This window comes from Embiotoca jacksoni, unplaced genomic scaffold (assembly GCF_022577435.1).
Source record: "Embiotoca jacksoni isolate LCO1_2020_lvr unplaced genomic scaffold, fEmbJac1.0.p SCAF_32, whole genome shotgun sequence".
Classification (NCBI taxonomy): domain Eukaryota; kingdom Metazoa; phylum Chordata; class Actinopteri; family Embiotocidae; genus Embiotoca; species Embiotoca jacksoni.
The window spans coordinates 1,437,215-1,463,297 of NW_027185384.1; the positions used below are offsets into that span (position 1 = coordinate 1,437,215).

At 41.5% G+C, this 26,083-nt stretch overlaps 1 protein-coding gene across 1 annotated transcript in view; it reads right to left on the bottom strand.

Moving 5' to 3' along the window:
* The window catches only part of lhfpl3 (LHFPL tetraspan subfamily member 3), a 38,088-nt gene extending 12,867 nt beyond the window's left edge, over positions 1 to 25,221 (bottom strand). Inside the window, exon 1 of the mRNA XM_069164757.1 lies at positions 24,278 to 25,221. Coding sequence (XP_069020858.1) covers positions 24,278 to 24,713 — 436 coding nt within the window. The 5' untranslated portion in view covers positions 24,714 to 25,221. The remainder of the gene's footprint in view (positions 1 to 24,277) is intronic.
* Positions 25,222 to 26,083: the final 862 nt, after the last annotated feature.

Genomic DNA, 26,083 nt, shown 5'->3' on the forward strand with positions numbered 1-26,083 from the left:
GAAATGATAAAAAAAAAAAAAAAAAAAAAAAAAAAATTAAATAAAGAATAAGGGAGAAGTGGTTGATGTATGCTGCTCAGGCTTAAAATAAGATGAGTGACGACATGGTGCTTGCTGTAGAGGTTAAGACGGACAGTTCAGGATGACAGGAAAACGATAAGGAAAAAGGATGCGATTATTAGGATCATTGGTTTATCAGGGAGGAATCTGAAAATAGGATATTATGATAAGGTGTGTGTGTGTGTGTGTCATTTTCAGGTGTGGATTGAAACGACGAGGCGGAGCGAAGGAGGAAGTGAAGACTGGAGGGATACGGCACGAACAAGGGTTACAAGATTGGAATCCCAATGCACCTCATTTGAGACATGAAGGGAATGAAAGTAGCTGTTTAAAAAATGCAGCACCAGACACGCAGCGCTCCTCCATCGGAGAGTGGCACAGAAACAGACGCCACTCTTCAAAGACAGACTTCAGTAGAATCGGGGTTTAAATAAAACAACAACAACAGGCTAATCCACTCCCTTGTTTTATCGCTTATAGGGTGACCTCGGCCATTAGGCTGTCCTCATTTGATTCACGGAGAAGCTAAACAAATTTTTTTACTCTGGGTCAAAGAGAAAGCAGTTTGGGGACGGTCCCTTGAGATGAGCGTGCCATAAAATTGATTGAGGATCAAATTTACAATCTAATCATCAGGAGAGAGGCACAAGTAGCTCAGGTCTTTATTGAGTGCAGGCAAAAGAGACATCCCAAGTTATTGTTATTAGTCTTTTATCATTTATCAAAGGAAAACAGCTGACATTGGTTCAAGGGTATAGACGCTTTTATTATGAAGTTGACAGATTGACCCTTTGGTTTGTCAGTGTTGTCGCACCTGTCAAGCCTTCTGTTCTCACGTCAGTTTTACCTTTTGAAATCCTCAGTTTAAGGAAGAAACAGATCAAATTCAGTGTCTCCTTAGTTAATGGCTCGTTTTGCTGGTTGAAATAGATGAGCGAGCTAATTGAGCTAACGTGACTCACAGCGTTGTTTGAAAAGGGGTCTTAAATATTAACTTGGCTATATAGTACAAGATGTCATGCCAAGAGACGACATCAGCATGTTGCAGGTTCATGATTCAAGTACAGGACATGAAAATGAACAACAGAGCACTTGTCATGTTGTAATGTCGAGTTCTCAGTCATAGTATAAGCAAAAGGATGAAATTAGGTTGTTGGCCATTAGTTATGCTTTATAGTTTGCATTTTTAAACATTATGTTTAATTTTTAACATTTCACGAGGGTCACGCAGGGCTGTTTCATGTGAAGAGTTTGGCTGAGTGAAAAGAAATGCTGAAGTTTACACCCACAAAGTGAAATGCTACTTTAGCACTCGAGCAGCCAAACACGTGGTTGAATCCGTTCCTGACACTTCAGCTCAGGTACTTTCAGACCTGCCATGCCGCCTGACGGTTGCTATGGTGTGACTGGACAATAGCTGTTCAGGGAAGGGCAACCAGTGGTGATACTCCTTCGAAGAAAGTGGTAAATGATGTAAGCTTCAAAGCCTCCAAAAGGGGGAAGATACGAGAACAAAGTCTGATGTTTACAAGTGTGTAAAAAAAAAATTTGGATTATTTTAAGATGCCTCCAGTGGCCCCTTTTTAAAAGCTTTCGGCAAGGCAACACCGTGGAAACAAAGTTGGATCCTCTTTTAGTGCTAATCTGCATAAAAGTTATTACGATAATCCTCCTGGGTGGAGATATTGTTTTCCTCTTTCAAATCCTTGCTCTAATGCATGAGGCTCCCTGCTGAATGAGGCCCCCTGCTGCCTCACAACACACACCAGACAATTTCAGAAGTTGCATCCAAACCCTGATGCTGCCTCTTGTTGGCTGTCTCGTTTGAAGTCGGTCCGATTTGGAACAGTCGTCTTCCGAGTTTTCAAACGAGCCATAATCAAAGCTCCCTCTGATTCCTTCGGAGCACAGAACGTGTTTCGGGAGCGAGAGGTCCGCCGCCTGCATCGAGGATCCAGTCGGCGCTTGGATGAGGGAGATGCCGCATCGCCATGGAGACGGGCTGCCATCCTGTCGCCGCTCCAACTGATATGTGGATTTGTATGGATGAGTACGAGTGTCGGGGCTGCGTCAACACCTTGCTGTGGCGTGAATGTGACACAAAAAGCTTCTCTCGTTCTCCTCTCCCCCCTCCTCCTCCTTCCTCCTCATCATCATCATCCTCTTTTTATTCTCCCATGAAGACTAAAGCCCTGCCATATGTCCCAACCCTCTGGCGCGGTCGGCACTCTCATATGAGGAACATATCCTCACGCGTGACCATAATCCTGGAGCAGCTTTTTATTCCTTGCAAGTACAGCATGACCATGTTTTCCTAATCGTGTGTTGGGGGGTTGGTTCAGAACAGGTGTTCCTGTTAATTAACAGCTCCCACCGGTGAACCTGAGGTTTAAATCTGCAGAACAGGATCCAAACTACAACCCGGATAGAAGAAAAACACGTGTTAAGACTTGTATGTTTGCTGTTTGTAAACTTGGCGTGTGTTGTTGTCCCCCCCCCCCCCCACCCCCCCGCCAGCTCCCCTCCCACAGTGATAGTGTTTGTGACGCTCAATATTGTCATGGCTCAACAGGCATGTTGGAATGAAACAAAAAGACCTCATTTAATTTTCTCAGTCGGAGGGCAAAAAAAAAAAAAAATCCAGATGGTCAGATTTTATTTACAACGTTTGATCCAGGTGAATGTTTCATTCCTAATAAACCCAGGTGTGTTACATGTTTGATCCATCGCTGCTTCGGCTCTCTTTTTTGCTTCCTCAGATGTGGTGACAGCGTTCTTGAAGTGGCAGACAACTTTTGGCAGTTCTTCTGAATCTTTAACGGTTGTCCTTATTTTCTCTCCAAAACCGTCTTCCTTTGAAGTCGGACCGAAGGGGATTGCTCCACTCCATTTCAGTAACTTCTAATGTGTCTCTGATCTGTGGTGATGGCAGAGAGTACATGTTCTCCTCCTTTTTCTTTCTTTCACTCCCCGCCCCACCGCCCCCATCTCTGTCTTTTTCTGCAGCACAGTGCACTAATGACTGTCGATGAGAAGAGAAGGGGGGGGGGGGGGAGAGAAGAAATCCAGGAATCAAACTCGCTGATGAAAATCCACCTGGCACGAAGACAGAAATGCAACCTAGTAAGAACGGAGACCATGGAGGCATGTGAAGCTCCCGCTGTCCCACCAATGTGTCTGTGAGTACGAATGCTGACCATTTGTTTACCCAAACAATTTCACCACAACACCTGCTTATTTAGTAGCTTTTGAGCTTATTGCACAGATGTCTCGGGCTGATGTAGTTGCCGAGACACTTGAAGAACTTCTCCTGCAGGAGGGCTTAAAAAACAAGATTCAAAGTTCCTTTCTGAAACTACAGTGCGGGACTTTTACATGTAAATGAACGTCTGTTATATTCAACTTTTCCACTCATCCACCCATTTACAGCTGCAACAGTTACAACAGAATAAACTGCACAAGCTGGAGTTTTTCTTGGGGGCAGTGAAAACAAACTATAAATATGCCACTGACTTTACATCTTGAATGGTTGTCTTGTTAGTAAAAAAGTTGCCTATTTATTGCATCCAGCAGACATTTGGAGCATTTCCGGCCACATGGTGAATTTAAGTCTAATATTCACCCTCTTTTATCTGTTTTTGGAAGTATGGGGCTCTTTAGCAGCAGAATGTTCCACTTTGTTCACCAGCTAATCTGTAACTTAGTTTGTGGAAGCAAAAAGTTGGGTGCAAACAGATGTATCCTTTCGGATACAAAATACAGATTTTATTTGTTTTAATGGGGCATAAATATGTTACTCCAGATGGTCATAGGTTAATTATGGAAAAGACAAGGAGGACACTTTTGCTCGAAATAAACTAAAGAAGCATGACATTTTGCCATTGTTGCATTTTAAGCGGGAAAACAAACCCTCTTCCGGTCACTTATCATGCAGTTGTGATTGTTTACCGCTCGAGAGATGCTCTCCTGACCCGCTGCATGCGACCAGAGGCAAACGGTTGGCTTTAAGGTCTCGAAACAAATCGGGATTTGAATCTATATAAGTTGCCATGGAGACACCTTGAGCCCCACCGCATGCATCAACTCCTCGAGCACATCCATTCTGTCTACAGCTCCTGAAGGACCCTGCTGATCCTGAGCAGCTCGTTTTGGCGATCTTTTGGAAAGGACGCTGAGAGTGATATGATGATGATGCTGCCAGCAGCAGCAGCAGCAGCGGCACATAGAGCCGTTTCCATGGCGACTGGCAAGCTTGGAGGGAGGAAGAGCGTTAATAGGTGGCTGAGGTGACTGCGAACATCACTGAAACAACACACGTCCCCTCGGCCTCTCTTTCCTTCTCTGTCAGTCTCTCCACACACAAACTCGGAGCCTGTGCTCTCTGATCCGTGACCTTCGGAAAACGGTGACTATAAATAAACACGCTCCAGAGTAGAGGCAACCGTTAACCCACAAACCCGCACATGCAAGAAAACACTTGACTCCAGACCTTAAAGATCCTCCTCTGACAGCAAGAAAGGGGACTGTTCCTCTGCTGTTTCCCCTACGTATTCATCAGTAAATCCGCTGGGACGCAAACACAGCTCACACTTCTTTACTCCCCCTGCTAAGTTTATCAAATAACAACCGTCTCTGCGCCTGCTACAAGAGCTCTGGAGCCTTTTGATGTCCTCTCAAGCTCAAACCTCATTTTTATTCTACTCATGTCCCCAGTTTCACTAAGCTTTCTTTGATTCAGTCCCCCCCCACCAACATGAGTTTTGCAATGTTAACATTGTTAGTCATGTTTTCCACACAGCACGGTGCGCCTTCTCTTTTGCAGCTTAATACAACTGTTATAATTGTCGATGGATGATCCAGTGTAATTAGGCATCTGCCTTGGCGGGAAACCAGCGTGAGGAGACGCCTCGTGACTTCGCAAACTGATTCTTGCCTGGATTCGGGTTCACTTTGCCCCATGTGGTCTTTGGATGTTACAAGGTAATTTCAGCAGGTAAACATCAGGGAGACATTTATTACTCAGTAACAGCTGTCATGTTGTTTCCCTTCACTTAACCCAGTAGAGCACTTAAACCCTCCACAGAGGCCGCAGACAGTCCAGGAGAGAAATATATTCTGGATGTCATGTCTGAATGATTGCTAAAAGGCTGTAGTCGTCAAACATCCTTCCTCATCCTTTATAAAAGTATTGATTGATGAGAGGATGGGATGGCGGAGATGAAATGTCCTGCTGAAAAAGCTGTTTGTGTGGAAGGAGACCTAATGGAGTTTTGTTTTGGATCTTTAGGGTGGAGTTGTGGGACTGCTGAGAGGACCATGAGTAGGGATCTTTAAGCCAAATGGATATTAAAAAGACAGAGAAAGCAATAAGAGAATGTAGTACAGGTAAACCGAACACGGGGCCGAATAAACATCCGAGGAAACGAGCTTCAGTAAAATCCATCATCTCTAGTTGAAATTTTAAGTGTTCTTGAGAGCGGCAGAGGGGTGTGGTAGAGTAATGTTCAGCAAATGGTATGCCACTCTCCTTATAGTGTAATATGTTTGTAAGTTTTTGGTATAGCGTTCAAATTCACTTGTCATGTACACTTCTTATTGGCGTATGCTGATATTTATTGATATATGCTACTTCTTATTATAATATGCTGCTGCTGTGTGCAACTAAATGGCTCGTCCTTCCTGTTTCACTCGTAGATAACATCTTTTTACCGACATATTGGTATGCCAAATGCTTTGATTAGTCATTTGTGTGAGGCAGAGAGAGCGAGAGCTTGTGAGGGTAGCAGGACCTGAACTTGTTGTTCGTTCTGTGTTTTTGCTTTGGTTTTGCAGATTTGTGTTTATTTCCCAAGCGTATGCGAAAGTCACAGTCAATTCATTTGCTTTCTTGAGCTGCAATCAGCTAGAATAGTTAGCAAGCAGCTCCTGTTGTTGCATGAAGTAAATACACCACTTCTCATAAGAAAGAAATAAACAAATTTAAATTACATTTTGTAATCATGTCCATTGTTTAAAAGCCAGCCTTAGTTTTAAACTTTGTCCAAGGCTGTGTTGTCTGTGCCGGCTGTAAGCCACACAGCGACAGTTGAAATTTAGTATATCGGGACAGTATGTCACTAAAAATGCCTGTTAGAAGTGGTACATGGACACTGAAATGACATACTTGAGTCCATCAGTGCCAGAAGCTGGTGAAATGGTAGCAGCATGAAGCGACACATGCCAGCAGAACAAGGTATAAGCAGATTTTACATCCTGGCATCGTCTGATATAAAATTGGAGAGTAGCTTTCTTGACTGACTTTATATTTTAAAAAGAAAAAAACTTTTTTTTTTTTTTTTTTTTTTAAGCTGCTTTTGAGACATTAAATTTGTTCTGTGTCGTGCAGCCTTCACCAAAGTGTCTTTGTTATAAATCGCGGGGCATCTGAGCATCATTCAGCATCAAAACTGTGACAGCCAGGTGTCAAAACAGCCCTCTCTGAGAGTGTGAGACATGAGGAGGACCTGAGCCCGTGCATCCGTCTCCCCGACACCAGCAGACACCAGCATCACTCATTAGTTCAAACACTCACACAATGAAACATGCATCACTCAAACGCACATGCACAGACCTACACGGGCTTATCAGAGGAAGAGTTTCAGACGGGTCACCGTGTCCTTGTCCTGCTGCCTCACTCAGGAAGAGGAGAATAAATCAACCGGCTGTCTTCTCCATCCCGGCCCAGTGATCAAGAAGATAACCCCCCGATGGGAAATCTATAAAGACTGCCCCTTCTCGGGGCTCGCAGACATGTGAAAGCCAGCGGCAGAGGAAGGGACGCGTTGACAACAGCTAGAGCGCGCTATAGAGGACGTGGCGGCTATAAAATCTAATGGATCAAACAGAAGCTTGATATAGCTGCTGTCTGCTGCTCATTCATTTGTTTACCAAAAGACAAAAAGGCTCCAGTTTCAAGTGTGGAGGAAGATTTAATTTTTTTTACCTTTAGCCCTCCTTGTTTACTGAATACTACACAAAACAAAGTAAAAGAAACAAAAGACAGCGAAAAAAAAATGTCAGGTTGACTTTCATGGTGTTATTCAAGCAACGTTCAAAGCTTTTTTCGTTGGACTTTCTGTTTTCAGATGGTGACAGAGTAAAAGCTTTTCGTCTTGGAAATGTCGTGCATGTCCGCCTTCAAATTTTGAAACGAGACTTTTGCAAACAAATTTTTTCCTGCCGAAATGGAAATAGCCGAGAACAGCCCACAGACATGCTGGTGAATTCAAATGCAATCAACAAATATGTGAATAATTTAAAAAGGAATATGTATTTACGGAGTGTACTCGTGCAGAACCATCTCATTTGATGGATTAACTGGATTACCTGATGAGCCCCTGTGCAGACAAATCAACTGTTTAGCATCTTGGCACAAATGAGTCTTTTTGAACGGTTACAAATATATATATTTTTTTGTGCTCAGGCTTTAAATACCAGAGCTTTATAACAGAAGAGATCCACTGATATTTAACATATGTAAAGAGTGGAGTCACTCAAACGAGGCATTGTTTCAGATTCAAGGTGTCAGGAAACGACAGCTGCAGCTGATGAAGACCAGGTGTGGCACTTGAGAAAGTAAATCATGTCATATTCAGCCTTTTCTTGCTCATATTTTTTATATTAACAGTTGTTAAGATGAATTAATCGATTGAGAGAGGGCTTGCTTATATAGTGATGAACCCTCAATGACTTGCACCCGACCTCGCATCTCCAGCTCTTGAAATTGAATTTTTCCCAGTTTAGCAAACATGTTAACAAAAATATGTCCAGTCGTAAATATACCACATCTCCACCGTTTTTAATTTTTTGCTAAAACACGACACCCTCTTGATGCAAGGTGGAGGAGGGAGGAGATTCATTGTGTAATGTAACTTTCTCTTCCTTTTCCCTCAGGTCCTAATTATGTGGAATTCAACTGGCTTCATCTCGTAATTATGAAGCCGAGGAGAGAGAGGAGCTCACTTTGGACCGAGTATAAATACAAACAGAGGGGAGGAAGAGGAAGAAGCTGGGCAGGAGCAGGACGTGGATGTTTCTGCAGGTTCGTTAATTTTGCGACAGTATGTGATTCCAGAAAAGCCACAGGTTCATTTTCATTCTCCAGGACCGGAGAATTAGAACAGTTAATGCTGCCATCTGCAGATTAAATGAGGATATTTACTTTGTGAGGCTGATGCGTGACTGAATATCTGAAAGCAAAAAAAAAGACTGCACCCATAAAAGAGACATGAATGAAGGCCTCCTGGTGCATTGAGTCTTGGACTGTGATGATGTATTCACAAACAAGTGGTTATGTTTGCATGCATAATTCATGCTGAAATGACTGAAGTGGCCATCGCAGCGAGACAATGACAACGGCAGCGTTTAATCTGCAAGGTCGTTCAGATCGGCTGCCATGTCCAAAATATCTCCGCTGTGAACTGAGAGCTGAGATTGAAAGGCCCGAGGGATCAAGAAGCGACAAAGTCATTCGACAGTTGATTTGGCATACTGTTGGTTCGGGGTCTCGTTCCTCGCGTTCAGCCTGTCACATCCCATCACAGCGGAGCCAGCCTCAAAGCTCAGTCTTGTTTTCAGCGCTGATGAGAAACTTTTGCAGAAGTTTCCGGTTGTCTGAGGCGAAGACGACTTTGTTGGTCGGTGGTGGAGAAACGTACCAACCGGGTGAGGATTAACTTGGTGACACGGTATGTAGGTCTCTAAGCTCGCAGGAGATGAGCAGCCTGTGCCGGGGCAGCAGGGCGGCAATCGTTCTTCCTGCTCCACCCCTCCTCCACCTTCCTGGTTACACTAATTACATTACTCCTGGGGAGACAGGATAATCATATCTTAATGAGACGTGGAAGAACTCTGCGCTGTGCTTGACATGACAGTTTCTACCACCTCTGCTGATTTGAGAAGACTGGGGGATTTGCTCACACTGCAGTCAATCAACACTATCAGGGTGATGAGGTCACGGGTGACATTTTCAGAATATATTTGAGCATTTCTTCCTCTTAATGCCGTCTGAGATTTACTGGAAGAAAACATACGCAGCTGCATTATCTCTCAACAATAGTGCAGACAGATATTCAATGCCGTTCCCATTTCAGTGTGATATTTTGGCAGCTCTGATTGGAGCCTGAAGAAAGGAGGCTTTCCTGTTAAGATTTTGCAAACTGGCCTGACTGGAAAGGATTTTTTCAATTACTTAATAAGAGGAATCAATCAGAGACAAGTCCAGCTGTGATTGATTGAGTGTAGTTCATCCAAAACTGCCAGGAGGGTGTGATGGATGGATTTAAAAGACACAAATTTAAATGAATTTTTCCACTCAGTCAAATACAATGTGCTAATGAAACAGATGTGATGCGGAGGATGATTTAAATTTGAGGATTTGGTCTTATTTTTATATATATATATATATATATATATATATATATATATATATATATATATATATAAATATGGATAAAAACAAATCATTCTACAGCAACTGAGCCAATGAAATCCACTCTCATGATACGCTTCAAAATGCAAAACAGAACTGATAGCCACTACGATGAAGAAGTTTGTCGACGTTATTCTGGAGCTTCCCACAAGACTTGAAAGGCAGCAGGAAAAACAGAGAGGCAGGGTATTTTCTCCTCCTCTGGGATGAGTTTATGCTCCTCAAGATTATCACTTTCCCCTTCTGGGGGATTTGTCACTGATCCCATGTGCAGTGGGCAGCAGGCAAGCTATTTAGTGACGCTCCCTCAGGGATACTTAATACAATAGGATAATACAACAGCAGATTGGGAACATTTTCTTTAGCGGAAGGGAAAATAAACAGCATTGATGGCTGCTGCTCGCATCAGTGATACTCCCACTCAGCCGGTCAGAAACTCACTCGCACCCACGTCCTCTCTGTTGCCTGTATAAAACACACAGACGCTGTCGCTCCACAATATTCAACAACACACCGGGGGAGTCAAACGTAGAGCTGCCAATCACTCCGCTTCCTCTTACTAGTGCCATTCAACACTCTCATTTCCTTCCAAATCCCCTGCTGTTAGCTCTCCTGCTGCTCCATAACCAGCACCTGATTAGGAGTGTTATTAAGCCCTATAACTTCAACACATCCTCCTCCTGCTGAGACTCCCGGAAAGACCTCGTTATCTCCCCATCAGCTCTGTTACCGGCACTCCTCGTCTGGCAACTGGACACTATCCCATCATCATCCCACCACTTTAAAGGGCAACGCATCTCCCCCCCCAAAAATGCCAGCAGGCTTCCAAAAGCTTCTCCCACCAGACTCAGCAAAACATGAGGAAAACCAGGCAGATCTCATGAAACATGTATAAAGCCTGCTTCTGGCAAACACAGCAGAAATCAAGCATAAAGCCTACGCCGGTGAGAGACGCGCTCTGCTATTTAGGAATTATGTTGCCGCACGCACACAAATTGCTGGTGTAATTAGAGCCATCGTGTACAACATGATGCAAAGTCAGCTTCCCTATGGTTGCTTTAATGATGAGATAATGGAGCCGGCGAGGTCTCTGATGCTTGTCCCCATAAAGATCCGGCCCACAACTGCAATAAAAGCGTGACTAAGATTTAGATGTTCAAAACAACTAGAGAGCAATCAGCGAGCAGAACCCCTGGAAAGGTCACGCAATCTGCATTTAGGGCAGAATCAAAAAAAAAAAATATGCACAATACCTCAGAGTTGGCTGAGAATATTAAAACGGTGTATTTACAAGGGTGAATTTGGACACATTTCATCGTAATCTGATTCACGGTGACCGAGTTATGGCCATTTTAAATTGATCGGGTTGATGTGGAGAGCAGAAGAGCGCACGCTGCCATATTTTCACAATTAGTTCGAGAACGAGGGCAGCTTTATGTCAAATATGCCGTAGATATTTGGCAGCCAATTATTGGAAAATGGAAGGTCACGTCAAAAAGATAAACTTTTTTTTTCTCTAAAGCAGGAGGAGGGACAAACAGTCGGAAATGAGCTGTCCCTAAATATAATAACTAAATCAAAACTGGTAACACTTTGCTTTCCAAGCCATGATTTCCACATTTTTTTGGAGACAGCAAAGAAAAAAATATATATTTTGTTACTAATTATAGGAAGAATTTGAAATATCCTTTAAAAAAATACACAATACACAAATCTAACATGTATGCATGTGTACAATAATGTCTCTATTTTCCCAGTAATTAGTACAATTTGACAGTTATTTTTGGAAATCCCCCCCCCCCCCAAAAAATAGACCTACAAATTTGATCATTACAACAAACCAAAGTGTTTTTGTATGTGGCTATATGGTATCATTATTGTACTGTTGGTCAGTACTTTAACGCGAGTCATGTTTGAGATATATAAACAAATAAAACGGACAATATCCCCGCACAACATTGGACAGCGTTTTCACGCTTGAATCCAAAAGCCCTTCAGCTGGCTGTTATATTATGTTTTGTTTGCGTATTTTCCCCGAGTCAATAAACACCCGCAATTGATTTCTTTGTCATTTGACCCGAACGGAGGAGGAGCCATTTTGCGGCGCATCATTACAGCCCCCGGCGCCTTCAGAAGAAACGTGTCTTTGGATGTCACCGTCATCTGGTTGGCAGCCCCGACAGTATCTTCCGCTTCTCCCCGGCTCGCATAATCTCCATCTCCCTGCTCATTCCACGTCCTAACTACTCCGCAATCAAAACTGCCAGTCACACTTAAGGCTCTAAATACCTCACCATTCCCCAATCAGACACACCACTCTCGCCTCACCTCGGTCGGGCTGCAGCCCCATCTGTCCATCACGCCTCGGCTAATTCTTACGGACAAACCCATCATCACCTCATGATGACAAGTTATTCATCAACAAGCTGCAGTAAATGGCTCGAAAAATAATGAGCGATGACCTTCGGTGTCAGTGCCGTGTTTATTCAGTTTTTGTTGTTTATTTTAGCACGTTTCATCTCGTCGTCTTTATTCGTTTTACCGGTGTGCCGGCAGCGAGGGCTTTAGGGATGGCAGCGTTGGTCTGTCGGATGGACGGACGTGACATTTTGGTTTTTTTTTTTAACAGAAATTCACAGTTTTCGGAGGAGAAATCCTACAGACGTTGGCGATCCCTCCAACTTTTCCTAGGAGACCAACAGCAGGTCACAGTTTAGCTTTGATAGAAAAATATAGACGTAGATTGTTATTTTTTTTTAGGTTCATCGAGAGCCACCGTCGGGTCAAAATCTTACTTCGTCCAGTGCTTTGGTTTATGACCAGATAACCCGCAATGCCACTGACATTCCCGTCAGATTCAGCTGTTCTCAAGTCTGTTAAAACACAGCGATTTACTCCAAGCAACATTCGCACCTGAGCTAACGTGACACAGTTCAGTGCAGCACCACTGGGACTGTGAATGGGTCAGTAAACACTGATGCAAATAAAGCTGTTGTGAACGCTCTCGACTGCAACTCCACCAAATACGACGCAACAGAAATGAAGCGCGACCGTGCCGCATTTGTTTCGGTCATCGTCATATCGGTCTTCATCGGTTACGTCGCCCTCGGCGATCACCGGGAATATTTACAGTTGTCATTATAGTGTTTCCATTGATCTGTAAAGCGCACAAACGGGCACTAGAAACAACGAGATGTCAGATCATATAAAGTTGTTATTGTCGGGGTCAGATAGAGTCCGCGGTAAATCAGCGCTTCAGTTAAACTCTAAGAGACCTCGTAATCCATGCCAGAGTGAGCTCAGTGCTGCTGCACCTTGTCGGACTGCCTGCGCCGTCACGTATGAAATTGTTAGTGCGCATTAAAGTCAGTTTTCCGCCGCCGGCTGCAGCGGGTTTATGGGCTGCTGACAGGCAGACATGACGACCGCCCCCCCCCCCCCCCCCCCCCCCCCCTCCGACCCCCTGTTTGACTGTGATTGCAGCATCTCGAACACAATGTTCCGCCTCACCGTTCCTCCGGACCACACGCCCCATAAAACAGCTCGACGCCTCCGACACCTTTACGTCTTCGTCGACCACACTGTGTTTAGATTCATTCACAGGCTGACGGATCGCTGATCGTCGGGGTTGGCAGACGTTCCAGGACACATATCAAGCTTTTTTGTTTTTTTGTTTTGTAGGTTTGACTTTATGAAGCTCTATATATATATATTTTTTTTTAAAATATGTGTTTAAAGGGTCATTTATTGAGTTTTATTTTTCTTATCCACTAAATAATATTATTTTGTAGCTACATTTTTGTCGCTTGATTACTTTCTGCTTTTAATGTTGCTTCGATGTGGCAGACACCAAAGTAATCAAACTTTTTCACAAATACTTAGCACAATTTAAAGATCATTAAATAACTCAATGACACTTTACATTTTACTGTGATGTAATTAAATACAATCCATTTTTGGCTTTTTCTATGAAACATTTTAAACTTCACATTGAAAGTTCATTCTTCACCTGCTAACAAAAGTTGACAGTTTAAACTTTGCTGCTCTTCTAGAGCTTTCGCTTCCTCTCAATGAACTTCCTCGGCAATATTAAATGAACAAATATGCATTTTTCTGAACTCTTTCTCTGTCGCGTTGGCTTAAAATTTTTGATTTAAGAAGGAGTTTAGTTTTAGTTGAGGCCAACATTGACTTTCAAGTGCTCAGAAAAACATATTCAACTTCAACTCCATGTTCTGAGGAAAATGACGTGACAAAGTTCAGAGCTCCAAAAAAGCAACTGACCTTTTTTCATGTGAACAAGGTCATGTGTGTAGAGTATATTCAGCTTTTAGCTGGTGGTTGGAGAATAGCTTTCCTGTCTCCTCTTGTCTGTCGGTTAAAGTGCAATGATAGACAAGTGGCTGACTGAGGTTTGTCAGACTTATTGATCAGAACCAGTGACTCAACAAAACATTTGCCAGCTGCTCAAAATATTGACTGTTGATGGCAAATCAGTGTAACAAGTTATTTGATCTACAAAAAGCTTTATTTTCAAGCAACTAAAGGAGCACAAAAATGAAGTCGCTTTGGAAAATTACTTAACATACCTTTACAAACTTGCTTTCAATTAACTTATTACACTTTGTCAATTTATTTATTTATATTTAATGTACTATTGCTTTTTATGTTATTATTTGCTGTTTGAAAATTGTAGTTTTTTTTGCATATTCTTTTAACTTTGAATTGCAGCTACTGTAAATCTAAAAAAATATATCTAAACTTTGTTATTATATTTTATTAATCTGAGCCATTACTCTCCTGAATGTTTCTGTCGCATCATTTAACGCTCTTCTTTTTTGAGATGCGATTTGTCCATGTCAGATAAACTGCATTGTTGTCAGAGACATTAAGGCTGTAAACACATTACTGCAAATAAACAGATCAATTACTGCTCCTTTAAAATCCTCATGATCTAAAGGAGGCGATCTACTTTTTTTAATCCACGGGGTCAGATTTAGCCTGCAGATGAGATCCCACATGTCTGTGATTTCCAGCTGACTTGGCCGACCCTCAACTTCTCTTTCAGTTTATGCTTCTGTAGCGCTTTTTGATTCGGCGTAAAACCGCTGTCCAACCGTTGTGACCTCTCTGAACTTAAGAAAGACATATTTTCCTTTGCAGGCGGCAAGTTTTGGGCAGGCACGCCTGGGGGAAGCAGCTAAGTACCTCTCCCTAATGGAGACGGGGAGTAGAGGAAGAGAGGGCAGAGCAGAGGGCTTCATCCACCTTCAGGTGAACACCTCTCTCACTCAGCTTTTCTTTTTCCCGCTAATGGCCTCTTCACTGTGTGTATTTGTGTTAGTTTCAGCGTCTTAGCCCACGTGTGGTAATGTTACATCACTGTAAAGCCTCTCAGACTCTTTCAGCAAATCATTACAGGTGTGAGAGGATAAAGATTGGGCTGATGTCATTAGCACTCGGCTTTAATTCAGGACGGTCTCAGTTGCACCGCAAATGCATGCAGCTCTCATTAATGTGGCTTTCTTTTTTTTCAATTAGAGATGCTTTGATCAGTCGTCAGTTGCTGCTAGCAAACGCTCACTTTATTTATTTATTTAATTTTTTTCCTTTATAGAGAAAAGAGCACTGACCAATGCCACAGACGAGAACATTAAAAGAATTCAGCATTCATGAAAAGGGTGAAATATTTTAATTCTGACCCTCGAATGTGCCTCATAATCTTGTGTTAATTTGATTATTGTGACATTGATTTGGTTGGTCATTTCATTGTCGCTAAATTTACTTTATCAGACATTTCACATCAAAAGTAAGACATGACATGTAAAAAAAACAATATTTTCACACGCAAAATCACATAAGACACGTCAAACGTGAGGATACACGTTCATTGTTTACTGTAAATAGATAAGAAAACAATCTCTCCACAAGATTGTAGATGTTTGAATTTCCATTTTTCTGAGCACTTTGAGGACTTTTCTTTTCTGATATTAAGATTTTCTCCTCTGCCTCTAAGGTCAAAAACCTATCCTTAACTTCAGATAATTAAGTCAACGTGGTTTCTATGGTTTTATATTTGTCAAATACTCAAACGGCATAGTGAAATGCAGGGTAGATGTGTAAAAAGGCTAATGTACAATAAATTATCCAATAAGAGCAAAAGTGGACCTTTGTTTGAGTCGTAAAGTAAACTATAGAAGAAAGCACACACTAGAATATGCAAATGTACAGGATGGTACGAAGGATTCGCAGAGGACAATATAATAAGTTATTGCAATGTTCAGACAAAAATGGAAATTTGAACATCTACCATATGCAATATTGATCATCTCCCGCTGTCCTTTGTACTTTCATCCATAAGACTGTTGAGCAAAGAACCACATGGCTCATGTACAGAACTGAATAACAAGTACAATACTGTTTACTTTATTTAATAGCAATATGCAATTTATGGACATTGCCTTGTTTGCCTGTTTAGTAGGTTTTATAATGCTGGATTTATATGAACTGTTTTTGAGTCTATGCCGATTTTTAACCGTAAATTATGCAGCTGTGTGACTCGCTCGAACCCAAAACCAATTTCCCCTCGGGGAAAATAAAATATATCTTATTATGCTTAAAATAACAACTGGGCAAACACCATCTACTGAGGAAGGTCATGTGATATGAGCAAAAGCTCCAGAACAGCTATTGGTTGGTGCCTTGTGGTTGGATTGTTGTGTCATTTGTATTTTCCAATATCAAGAATCAATTTTCAACTCTGAATTTGAAATGTGTCTCGCAGGTGATTTTAAATGGGACTCTGTTTTCTACACACATGACGTGTGTCTTGTATTTCATATGTGAAAATCACATCTTTACTTTTACACTTTTCACACGTACAAAGGTTTTCACGCGTGATGAAGTGACATCTTTTTTTGTATTCGTGAGGTGCAGATTTAGATGTGATGAGTGTGTCGTCAGGTACGTTTGGTTTCACACGTGTTCATTATAGGTTTCAACAGGATTTTTTAAAGTTTAATACTGATTGGAATATTTGATTCATTTACTTCTGCAATGATGCCCTTGATTAATGCGTTGGTGCTTTTGATTAACCCTTGCTCAGTCAATTAATATATACTTACACCACCTTTTGATTATTACCTGTTATTATATGTCTTACCTTTGTTTGACCTCTGTTTTATGATGTGCAGTCGTGAAAGAGAACTCTCGTTCCCCACCGTGTTCTCTTTAGCTCTAAATATAGGTTTCAATAATGAATAATTAAATGCAAAAACCCACTGAAACAAAACATTTAATTGCAGGTTTTACTCTTCTGTAGCAGAAAGTAATATGAGCAAACAGTCTAGGGGTTTAGAGCAGAAAAGAAATGACTGTTATTGAGTGAACAAGCCTTCTTATTGGATTGTTATTTGCACAGAGAAAACACAAGGAGTATTTCAGTTCGGGGATTACATCTTTCAGACATTCCCTGGATCAGTTCTCATTATCTCGCCTTCTCCTCCGCAGACGGCGCGCGATAGTGTCTCTGCCTATCTTTCCCTCACCTTTCCAAGACACAATGTGATGGTGATAAGCAGCACGGCCCAGTTCCACTTGACATCTTTCTGAAGAGGTGTAAATCTGAATACCCCACAGCACACCGAGCAGTCATATAATAATATCACTCAATCAGGCGCTGTAGCAAACTGTTATCATGCATCAAACATAAGGCAACCGGAGCACCTGTACCTCACAATGTCTTTCTGTCACTCACAGCTGAACAGCGACACATATCTGAACAGTTGGTGCCATCAAAAAGGCCGTGCATACAGTGGCAGCTGTGCCCTGTTTCAGCACCGCTTCCTGTTATTCGGGAAAGCAACACTTGGATCAATAAACCTCCAGCTACCAAGTGGACCCTGTTTTGTTGGCTCTGAATGCCAACTCCCCTCTCTAGTGGACCACTTAGCAGGCAGAGAGCACCATGAGGAAAGCCACTTACAGCCCGGGGAGCGGCTGGTCAGACAACCAGGAAATGGACGGTGCGTTGGAAACGCTTCGACGGCACTGAGTAACCCACCTCTGATCCCACAGATTTGTTTTCATGGATTTACAGCCACCGAAAAATGGGCAGCTGTTCATGCCGACGCAATGTTCACGTGTGCATGTTTGTGGGTCTGTGAGATCCAGATGGCCATCAGAGCTCTGGAGGCCGCCCAGGTTATTGAGCAGCAACGTCAGAGTTGTCCGCCTGCTGCTCCACACTGAGCACGCTCACCTCATCACATTTTCATTATCAGTGCCACTTTCTAATAAGTCACGCTTTTAAAAGGGTTTATAAGTTGTAACCAATAGATTTATTAATGGCAAGTGAACCATTTCTCTCTGCTTTATATCTAAATATTAAGACATTAATAACCTTTCAAGTCATTAGGTTGTGAGGAATCCATTTATCTGCTGTAAATCCTCCTCCAGACTGCCTTTTTAATTCCTCAAAAAACAAACAAAGTGGAAAAACCTACAGACGGGTGACAAATTAACAGGAAAAACAACATCAAGTCTCTTGATGGTGTGATGGGACATCACAAGCATCCAGAAAGGCTTCGATACACCGCGGCATTGATTCCACTAGTCTCTGGAGGGATGAAGCACATTTTTTTTTCAAAAGATACTCTTATTTTTGATGATGGTGGAACAAAATCTACCAATAAATTCACATCGTTTTTGTGCTCTGTTAAGTTTACTGGTGATTAGACCTGTTTTGAAACAATAATGAGGCAGCTCGCAAAAATAGGGTTTCATTGCTTGTGGACTGATGCGCCACAAAAAGAGTTGAATGTTTCCATAGTTTGTGAAGTAGTGGTGGACTTTTATAAGAGCCACAGTGACTATTTACTTCTGGTCATAAATGATAAGGAATTTCAAAAGATGGATAACTTCTCATATTTTTAATAAATCTAATATTCTTTAAAGTGGCCACATTTCATTTTAGTGCAAGACAGGAAATTTGCAGATAAAATTGGCGCACAGAAAGAATCATAGGCCAGCAGCTACGAAAATTAGACACAAGAGACTCCTCTTACTTCACTCACTATCTAAAATACAGAAAACTTCACCCAGAGATCCTGCGCGTAGTTAAATATTAATTCTGCTATTTTTACCACTTGTTTTATGTCTGTGATGTTCTGAGGTTTTTGTTTATGCGAGGTCAAGTTGAAACGATAATAAATTGTTGAAATTGGAATCTCATCAGTGACACCTGGAGCTCTGTGTTTCGGCACTAAACTCTACAGGTTTTTCCTTTTAATTTGTCTCCCATCTACATCACTGTCTCGATGATTTGTTCACTGTCTAACGAGCAGTTAAATCTGCAGTCATAAATGTTAGTAAATCAAAAATAACAGACCATGAGGTGTCCAGTGAGAGGCCTTTGCTGAATAAAAGCAAGTTATGTTTTTTTATTGAGCCCCTGATGATGTTGACAATAACTACTTTGGATTTTTTTATTTTTATTTTACCAGGCTAAAAGGCAAACTTGTCTGTTCTTTCCTGGAGTGTTCGTTGAATAAATCATTTAGGGAAGGCTCTGAAGATTGAGATGGGAGAACGGTTGCATTATCTCAGCATGCTCATGTGCTGTAAGAGATAAATAAATTGGCAAATAGTCGGGATGTAATCACATCCCACTCTTCTGCAGTAAACAAAATAAGTGGTGATCATTTTAATAAACAAATATAAATAATGGCCTGAACAGCATGATGTTAAAAGTTATTCACTGTATCTTCGTTAACTGTATATCCACCTGAAACCGATGACTGTGCAGTCTTCTCCCGTTGGAGTAATATCTTAAAAAGATTTCCACATAGTATTATTAGGGGGCAATATGAACACCGGGATATTTATAGCAGTCAGAACATTGAAAGACAAAGTTTTTCCTTATTAATAGCTTGTTATCGATCAATAAACACCAATGAATGATGTAATATTAACCACTAGTTACAGCATAGAAGCCCTTTTTAGATCACACCTTCTAGAAAGTGTCTCTTCAGTATCTAAAGACTTTTATATTTGACCTTTTTGACCTTCCAGTTTGTTCCTTTTTTTTTTTTCAGTCACAGGAGACAAGAGTGAAACATAAAAGTTGTCTTTCTGGGCAAGATGCCAGCTCATGTCTGATGTACGCCTGCCAACTATTGCGCAAAGTAAAGCCAATAACTTTGCTCGAGACCATCAAACCAGACTGTTTTTTTTTTCATATCTGCAAAGAAGCAAAGAAAAGGATATATCATTACAGCGATCATCATCATGCTGAGCTTCTTTTTTTTAATTTTTAAATCTTCTGATATGCACCAGAAGCCAGTGCTCATTAAAAATTCAGGACATCCCATCGTTGGAGAGAAGCCTCCGAGCTGGATGTGCTGCCTTTTGATAGCATGTCACAGCAGCCCCAGACCACCTGAAAATGACATGTGACAGGGAGGATTTTTTTGCCTGGGATTTCAGGCTGCTTGGACAGACAGACAGACAGACAGACAGATAGACAGATAGACAGATAGATAGATAGATAGATAGATAGATAGATAGATAGATAGATAGATAGATAGATAGATACTTTATTAATCCCCAAGGGGAAATTCTTTAAACACAGACAGCACTTCGATATTGTCCATTTAAGTTGCAGAGAGATCCTTTAATGGCTTATCTCATATGTGGCATCATCGAATTGCCTCTGAGGAAATGACTCTGAGGAGGAGAGGCGAAGCGAGGCAGACTGATAGTGAATGAGGAGACGGCTTAAAGAAATGCTGCGATGATGGACAGTAGACGACAAACTCCGCTGCCGTCATCATCGGTGTTGATTCAGAAGCCTGCAAACTACCAAGTGCTGCAAGAAGTATTTAGATCGGAGAAGTACTAACACAACAATGTAAACAGACACCATTAGAAGTACAAGTTTGCGTGCCAAAAGTCTGTCTTGCCAGTGAAATACACTAAAAGGATCATCACTTTATAAGAAATGGTGAACTAGTCGGCAAACAAATTACCCATCCATCTTGGCAAATGGAAGTCTCAATCTATTTTTAGCTCAGTTTTTGGTCTCCACCAGCTGCTAGGGGAAATTTCTGGCTCTTTAGATGCTAAATGCTCCGCTATGCTGACCAGCTACTCGCTAACTGTCTGCTGTTTGGTGCTGAGCAGATGGTGTACACTTAGTTTTTGGAGCGTCTTGTCTGAAAACGGCCTCCTGCTGCGGCCGTGAAAAACTCCACGAGAACGGCGAGCGTGAAGCGAAACGGTAAAAATCACGAGTCAATTAAACAATGACACATCAAACCGAGTGAAGCGGCAGATTCAGGTGATGACTGACATGATCGATCATGTTTACTAAATGATCGATCATGTTTACTACATGATCGATCATGTAGTAAACAAGAAAAACTGCTACAAAAGTCTGAATATTTGTTTGGACTCTTGTGCAACATTTGGCACCAGAAAATAAGTTTTAAGATAAGATACCAAGCTGAAAGTGTTGGGAAACACATTTTTGAAGCCTATCATAATTAAAGCTGTCTATTAAGTAATCTGCTTAAAAAGTCTACTTTTTTGAGACTAACATGAGGATTTGCTGCACGTTTTTCTTGGTATTTGTCTGTGATAGTAAGTGAAATGTTTTTTTTTTTTCTTCTTTTAGCCAGATGGTCACACAACAAACAAGCTGAATATATCATCTCGTGCTTCTGAAAAAAAAATTGTAAAACTATTTTCTGATATTTTGTAGACAACACAATTAGTCGGTCCCAATCCTTCGTTGGGGGCAAGCGGGTGTGGGCTCCACACATGTTTTTTTAATGTAAAAGCTGAAAACCCTCACATCTGCTCCCCTGACATGGTGGGAAAATTGAAAAAAGCCAATAAAACTCAGAGGAACAAGAAGCAGCTTTGATCTGTGACTAAAATACTGCAAAGATACAAACTGCTACTCATTAGGTGATTGGAGCTCATCGTTGTGCTCCTTTCTCCAAAATAATCCAACCCACAGCTGCTGGGGCTTCACACACTTGGGATACTTTAGTGACAATGCTTTTTTCTTAAATGAAATGGGAACATAGCGTATATATACGGTAAAGTGCTGCTAACCTCTAACTCTAATCAGCGGCCAGTTATTTATTGTCTCCGCCTGGTGGTCGGCTGGCTTTTAAAACACATCTTCATCCTGCATGCATGCAGCGCTTCTGTAGGCAAAAGCAGAAGTGCACTCTAATGTGATTGTTATTCCTCATGACATTTAATTCCCATTTGAGAACAACCAGCGTTTCGCTGCAGGCGTCTATGAAGGTGCACGGTGGGATGCTGGGAGATTATTTATACACACAAATTATTCAGAGTCAGAGATTGAACTCCAAATCGGTATCAGTCGTTATCTGCCACATGCCTCTCTGTGGTGCTGCAAATTGGTGTGAAGCCACTCATTTAGTGAAGAAAGGAAGCCAGAGCTTTTAATTTAAAGCTAGTTAGTTTAGTCGTGAGGTTGTTTTCATTAATAACGTTCCTTTCTTTCACCACAGTCATCAAGTCAATGTTGAGTCAAGGTCATATGAATGACATACCGTTTGAGAGCAATCCGTCTTCTTCCATATTTGCTTTTTGGGGCTCTTGAACTCTTACAGTTGTTTTTTTTAATTTATACAAATGTACTTCCCTGACCTCAAGCTTATTTAGATGTGTGTATGTTTGCCTGTGAAACAACAATCACAGCGATTCACACATTCACAAGCTTATAGGCACATGAATATCGAAAGACTTTAAAGGTAAAGGCCATTGATTTTAAACATCAAAGTGTGTTTGCAGGTCTTGGTGGGGGAACTGCTACATATGTGGGGGAAAAAAAAGGTTGTATTAAGTTGTGGGTCCAGAAGAAGCTGCATAAAAACCATCAGCTGAGGCAAAATACTAGTTTGGAAAAAAAAAAAAAACGGGGAGTGGAGTCAGAGAGAGGAGAGTTTACCAGACCTCTGCACTTGCTACTCATCTCTGCACAACTAGACCTACAAGTTTAAAACATATTAACAGTATAAGATGAACATGAATTTAGTATAAGGATAATTTTAACAAGGATAAGAACTAAAGACCTTCACTTACAAGACAATTGGACTTGAGTTAAGTTCTCACTTTCGGTCAACACGCTATTATTTATGTTTTATTGCATTCATTGTGCAGTAGCACTGGATATTAAGGTGTCTACATTAAGTTTGTATATGTGCAGGTACTTGTATGTGTATATAGTGTGTGATATATTTATTCTTAAAAAAAATAAAGGTTTTATTTGATTGTGATTTTAATATGGACTCATGGGGAGACTAATGTTGTGCTTAAAAAGATCTAAATAAACAAATAACATTCACAGAAAGTCTAATTAAGTAGTTAATACATTTCAATATTTTTTTATTTCATATCACACTGGGTGGGACTCATTTCTAAAACGGTGTCTGTTGCCATGTTGTGTTGCTGTGTAGCACCAGAAATAAACATGTAAACCTTTTTAATGCTTGAATCTACAGTTTGTTTCCCATGCTGTATGTACCGAAATAGTTGGCTGAGATATGAAGCTGAGCTGCGTCTCCTTTGGCAAATGTAATTTTGGATGCAAATCAAGATCTGTGCAGGTTCAGAAAGCAACTAAAGATTAACAAGCAGCTCAGACAACACTACGGGCCTCTTTTGATTTTTGTTTCTAATTTTCTTTACAGGCTTCTTGTTTTTCTGTTTGTTTCAGGTGCAGCCTGAGTTTAAAGATGAAAGAGAAAACCTTCCTCGAGTCAATAAATGAGAAGAAGAATCATTTGCACATTTCCAGTTTAAGTCTAAAAGCAAGTACAATGCACATGACAGAGAACATGAGGACTTACCTGCTTAGTGGAGAGTTTATCAACCTTTTATACTGACAGATTAGAGTTTGGCTGATATACAAAAAACAAGAATATGTGGCATTAAAGTGATAGAAGATATGAGCTTTTTGTAGTTTAACTGATTTAGTTTATATAAGCTGATAATGAGCCCCTCCTGGAGGAGCTTGATCCATGTTAATATTTCTGAGAAGGTCTTCTGGTTTAAGATTTTTAGAGTGAAACTCGTGAGACAGTGAGGTGTCTACAAGCAAAGTGAAAATGTTAGTGTGTCTTTGTTATTTAATAGATCTGAGGTTTCACTCTCCTCAAGGCTGTTGCCACTCTACTTACACCACAGACAGTTACATAATGTTTGTAGAAAGGCAGGAAATGCTCTAAAAAAAAAAAAAAAGGCCTTGACAAGATAAAATCTACTCTGTGACCAAATGAGTAGGTGGAATGCATTATTAGACAAATCTGGGGAACAACTGGATTTCTGGGTGCAGCGTTTGTGCCAGCTGTTTTCACACCAAACCTAACAGTTGTGTGAGAAAATGAGAATAAATAAGGTGATTTGAGACAATTTCAAGAACATTTACTGGAGGGTTTTTTTCTTTTTCGCTAAAAAAAGCCGCAAACCATTTTGACTTTTTGACTGGGTGCATTTTTGCCCTGCAGCTGTTTTCATAGCAAACATTAAACTTCCACAATCTGACTGGAGAGATGAGGCTGTGAGCTCTGATTCTGGACGATTTCCAGCAAAAGATATATTATTCATTTGAACTCTGTGCAACCTCGCCCCAGCTGGATCTCCCCAGACCAGACCACAAACTATTTAATGAACTTCCACGTGCAGTCAGCGAGCAGCAGAGTCTCCTACCTGCTGCCAGCTGCATCCAGCCGCAGATCTTGTACACGGTGCCGGTGCTGCAGAAGAAGAAGAGCGCGAAGCAGCCGATGCAGGTGAGGACCAGCACCATGGACATGCCGATGAAGAAGGAGGCAGCCTTGAACGCGCTTGAAGGGATGGTGCTGAACTCGGTGAAGCTGCCCTGACAGGTCAAGTCCCGGGACAGCCCGTTGCCGATGCAGTAGTGAAACAGACCGAAGTAGCCCGCCTGCGGGGTGTCCACGCCGTCTCCGATCCAGTACGGCTGGATGAAGCACACCACGTTAACGATGGCGAAAAGGATGGTGAAGATGGCCCAAAGGACGCCGATAGCGCGCGAGTTGCGCACGTAGTTGGTCTGGTAGATTTTGGCAGCCTCGGAGGCGGGGAGCATGGTGGTGGTCGTGCTGGGGGCCCCGGGGACCATCCTCCGGTCTGTGTGCGGGTGGTCTGCTCGGTCCTCAGGATCTATAAACCTGTCCTCAACATCTGCCTCATCTAGTCCCCGTATTCTGAAGAACTTATTCTTGCTGCTGTCTTCGTATTTTATTTATTCTGCCTTTTTCAGTCACAGTTATACTCACAGCATCACTGCACTCTCATCCGTGACAATGTCGGGGTTTTATTTCTTCTTTTCGTTTCCCTCTGATTTTCATTCATTTAGTCTGCTTGAAACGAAACGTGCGCTCCGGGGAAAAAAAAAAAAAAAAAAAAAAAAAAAAAAAAACAAGCTTCAGGAATCCTCCATTCAGGAGATTTGTGCTACGTTTGCCCTCATATTTATGCAGAAATGTCTGTACCTGAGTCGTGTCCGTTGTTCCGACAAACCGGTCCAGCTCCGTGGCTGAAATGCTCGGTCTCCTCTCGACGCCGATAGAGCAACAACCGCAGCTGAGCTCCTATTGACTTGGAGTTAGAGGATAGCCTTGGATAACACAGGGCCAACCCACATTCCTTAATCCCAGTCTGACGTATTATTCCAGTAACGCGCGAAATCTTAAACAGACAACACCGAAAAAAAAAAAAAATTAGACTACAATAGCTCTCAATTTAATGGTCATATCATTTCCTCCGATCGATGCCTCACTATATAAACTGGGTATGGACAAATGCACTGGAAATCAATAGAAGCAGAGTAATTTTAAAAGACTTACTCAACATAAGGATCTACCTGCAGAACATCTGTGTTTACCTGTTAGAAAGAAATATATCCCTAATTAAACAGTAGCATAACCCATTTTGTAATATTGATATCAAATTTGTTTGTAATTGATATTTTGTAATATTGTCATATCCAAAATTACCTGTATACTACTATGGTATGTTTGGAAAAATATATTTCTGCATTTAGTATCATATAAGGTAAGATGCAACTCTCATCTAACAGAAAATATAATAAAATATACTTCCAATCCGCTAATTAATCGATGATTTCCCTTTATCTCACCATTACGGGCATTGCAGTTTTTAAAACTACATTTCCCAGAATACTCGGGTCACCACTGATTGGCTGGTACGCAATGACGTCATCTGACGCAATCTGAACGCGCGCGCGCGAAACTTCCAGTGAGTGAGAGCTGTCTTCTGTGAGTATTTGTTTCCAACTTTTAACAGACGTTGTCACCGCATTTTATGCGTGTTACACATTTTATTTACAAGGTATATATCTTCCCACCGCACCTCGACCCGTTCACGGTTGATAGTTTACGACATTTAACTCATATTTTGACTTAACACGGGGAGTTCGTCGCCTCCGGCCTCGATGAGTTGAATGCGCTGTTACCGAAAGCTCAGCTG